Source organism: Penaeus monodon, chromosome 35 (assembly GCF_015228065.2).
Source record: "Penaeus monodon isolate SGIC_2016 chromosome 35, NSTDA_Pmon_1, whole genome shotgun sequence".
NCBI classification, from domain to species: domain Eukaryota; kingdom Metazoa; phylum Arthropoda; class Malacostraca; order Decapoda; family Penaeidae; genus Penaeus; species Penaeus monodon.
In genome coordinates, this window is record NC_051420.1 from 30,186,334 (window position 1) to 30,189,694 (window position 3,361).

Sequence of the window (3,361 nt, forward strand, 5' to 3'; positions counted from 1 at the left end):
CGAGGGCAGTGTAAAGGGTCATCAATGGGCATTTTAAAGGGGGCCAAAGGTTAATTGAGGAGGATGGGCAAAAGGGGAAGAAAGGGTCGTAAATGGGTACATTGGCAAGAGTGCAAAGTTAAGGGGGGGGGGTGAGCTGACGTTACGGGGTTTCGTGTCGGGGTTAAAGACAGAAAGGGAGAAGCTAATGGGCCATTGGGGGGCTGGGGGGGGGCTGGGGGAAGGGAAGGGCGGTAATCAATCACGTTTCCATTAAGGGGCCGAACGTGGACGGACCTTGCACATAGGCCTATATATATCGGCTGGGGACATCTGCCAGTTTCTCAGGTCGGTGAGGGATGTGCTTTTTCAGTGGGAGCCTTTTGGTCTGTTTCTGTCATCTATCTATCCATCTATTTATATGACTAGATATATACTTATCAATCTATCTGTCTATCATCTTATGTCTATCTATTCATCTATCTATCTATCCATGTAGTCCTCTATCTATCTGGCTATCGATCAATGTATCTATATACCTAGATTTTATATATATCTGTCTATCTGTCTAGCTATCTGTCTGCCTATCTTTTTGTCTGTCTGTCTATTTGTCTGCTTATCTCTCTATCTATCCATTTGTCTATCTATTGACCATTAAAGATGGTTGTCTGCCCTTAGAGCAGATGAAACCGATGTGGTCAGAAGAAACAGCAGAAACCCAACAGGGACTAAGAAGTACGTGCAGTACGTGCATGCCAGGGATTTTATTCCTATCATTAGTAAACATTTGCTTTGAAAAGTTTGAAAGAATATAGTTGAGATATCTCACTAGTGGCTATTAAAGAGGAATCAGCAATAACTTTGAAATATATATATTGTCATCGTTCCCTTTTAACCTTTATTTATGATCCTGTAAACGGAACATAAAAAATGGAGCGAATTCGTCATGGAGATTGCTGGTGTCAACATCGAGGGGAGCGGCTTTTAATATGGGTGTAAAATGTAGAAAAGGTATGAATTGAGAATGAATATCTGCCAACATTTGTCAGCTTGAATAGGGTTCATGAGTGCAAAAGGCCGTTTTCGTTTAGTTATCCAACCAGTTAATTGTGCTCCAAAATAGCCAAGGAAGTTGCTGCCATACAAGTTATTATAGTTATATTTGTAAAGGGAAAAAAATCGTAGTATCTTATAGGGAAGGTGATTTAATTAGAGGGGAAGTATTTTCCGTTCCTAGCAAGAAGGTGACAGTTAATTCATTTTGTTTTATTTTTATGTATGACGACCGTACACAGTTTTTACGAACATTTGAAGTAAATGCTTTATCATTTAGATATTACCTTTTGTGTATACCTCCAAAATAAATTGCTAATTATCATAAAAATTTAATTGGGCCCGACCTTGAATGATTTACGGTCATGTAGTTATTTAATTTTACCATCATTATTATAATTGGCTATTAACATTAAGTTTTTTTGGTTTGTGGTTAATATGTATGATTGGTCTTGTGTAAAGCTTCATAAAAAATGTTCAAACTTTAAAAGGAAACAATTCTCATAGATACTTCCATGAAACGGACACTAAATAATTTAAGTGCAGGTTCTTAATATACCCGTTAAAATTGTTCGTGTTAGACACTGAACTTATTTCAAATTTTCTTTCTTTTTGTGACCTGAAGTCGGATTTTTATTTAATTTGTTACGATTAAAGCTAGGTTCCCAGGTTTTTTTTTTTGTTATGATCATTTAAAAATCAAGAAAATATCATGATGTAATTTAAAATCATTAACAAAAGGTGAATTACCCAAGGAAGTTAGATTTTAAAATGTGCAGAATATATTAATATGAAAATTTTGTGAAATTGACATTTGTATTTCTAAAAACAGGAATACTATTGAAGCAAAGACCCATATACCTCATACAAAATAAAGAGGTTCATTAATTACAGAATAATGATTGACTAAACAATAGCAAGGTTAAAGAACCAACTTAAAACCGATCATAGACGGATAAAAAGCTTACTCATGAATATTAAATCTGATATAATTGATATATAATACACAGTTATGAATAATTAAAGATAAAATGAATATTCATTGAAGAGCAAATCAGTTTCTGACAAACAATAATTTATTTAGTGATTAATACATTAAACAATGGTAATACATTGAGACTTATTGCAGTCTCTGAGTATCCCTAGATACAATAAATAAACACTACGAAGAAGGGTACTTCTTGAATAGACTTTACCAGATACGATCATAATAACATCTTTAATAATAAAAAAAAAAAACATATGTGCACGCACGTCTTCTAATATATACGATAGATTATTACATGTTTATTACATCATATCTTTTTTTATGGTATGAGGACCTCAAAGAGAGTATAATGCAATGGAACTATTTTTGAAATTGCGATGCTGTCACATTTGTAATCGAGCCAAGAAACTCTTCCAGATCATTTTAATAATGGATGATAATTTCCTACAGTGTTTACCATATAATGAAATACTTCGTAGCTACAAGCAAAAACATGATACATTAACACGCATCGATGCACACACACACACACACACACACACACACACACACACACACACACACACACACACACACACACACACACACACACACACACACACACACACAAACACACACACACACACACAAACACATGTATGTATATATATATATATATATATATATATATATATATATAATATATATATATATGTATATATATATGCATATATACATATATACATATATATATATACATATATATATACACACACACACACACACATATATATATATATATATATATATATATATATATTATATATATATATATATATATATATATATATATATATATATATATATATATAATAATATATATGTATGTATGTATGTATACAGACGTACATATACATAACACACACACATAGATATTGATAGTTAGATAGATGAATAGAAGGACAGATATATATTAATAAAGATGAGGAAGGAAACCTAAAATCATCCATCAATGCAAGTCTGTTGCAACAAAATGCTTATCCTATAAACATCAAAGATTTATAATCTTGTTTTCCTCCAAGGCATATTTGACGAACAACATTGTCACAGCTTTAAATCGGTTTAGATTTATGTTTCATATGCTTATTCATTTTCATGTTTGTGTATCTAACTATCTACCTTTCTGTCTACCTGTCTCTCTTTCTGGCTGTCTATCTATCTATCTTTCTGTCTCTCTGTCTAACCGCCTGTCTGTCTGTATATTTGCCTGTAACGTATATTTATGTATATATATATATAATAATATATATATATAATATATATATATATATTATATATATATATATTTAATGTATTTGTATA

The 3,361-nt window shown here is 31.9% G+C and overlaps 1 protein-coding gene across 1 annotated transcript in view; it reads left to right on the forward strand.

The window, feature by feature from the left end:
- The window catches only part of LOC119595292 (ras association domain-containing protein 1-like), a gene marked incomplete at its 3' end in the record, with an annotated part of 7,914 nt that overhangs the window by 871 nt on the left and 3,682 nt on the right, over positions 1-3,361 (forward strand). Inside the window, 1 exon segment of the mRNA XM_037944449.1 lies at positions 658-723. Within this exon segment, the coding sequence (XP_037800377.1) occupies positions 658-723 (66 nt within the window).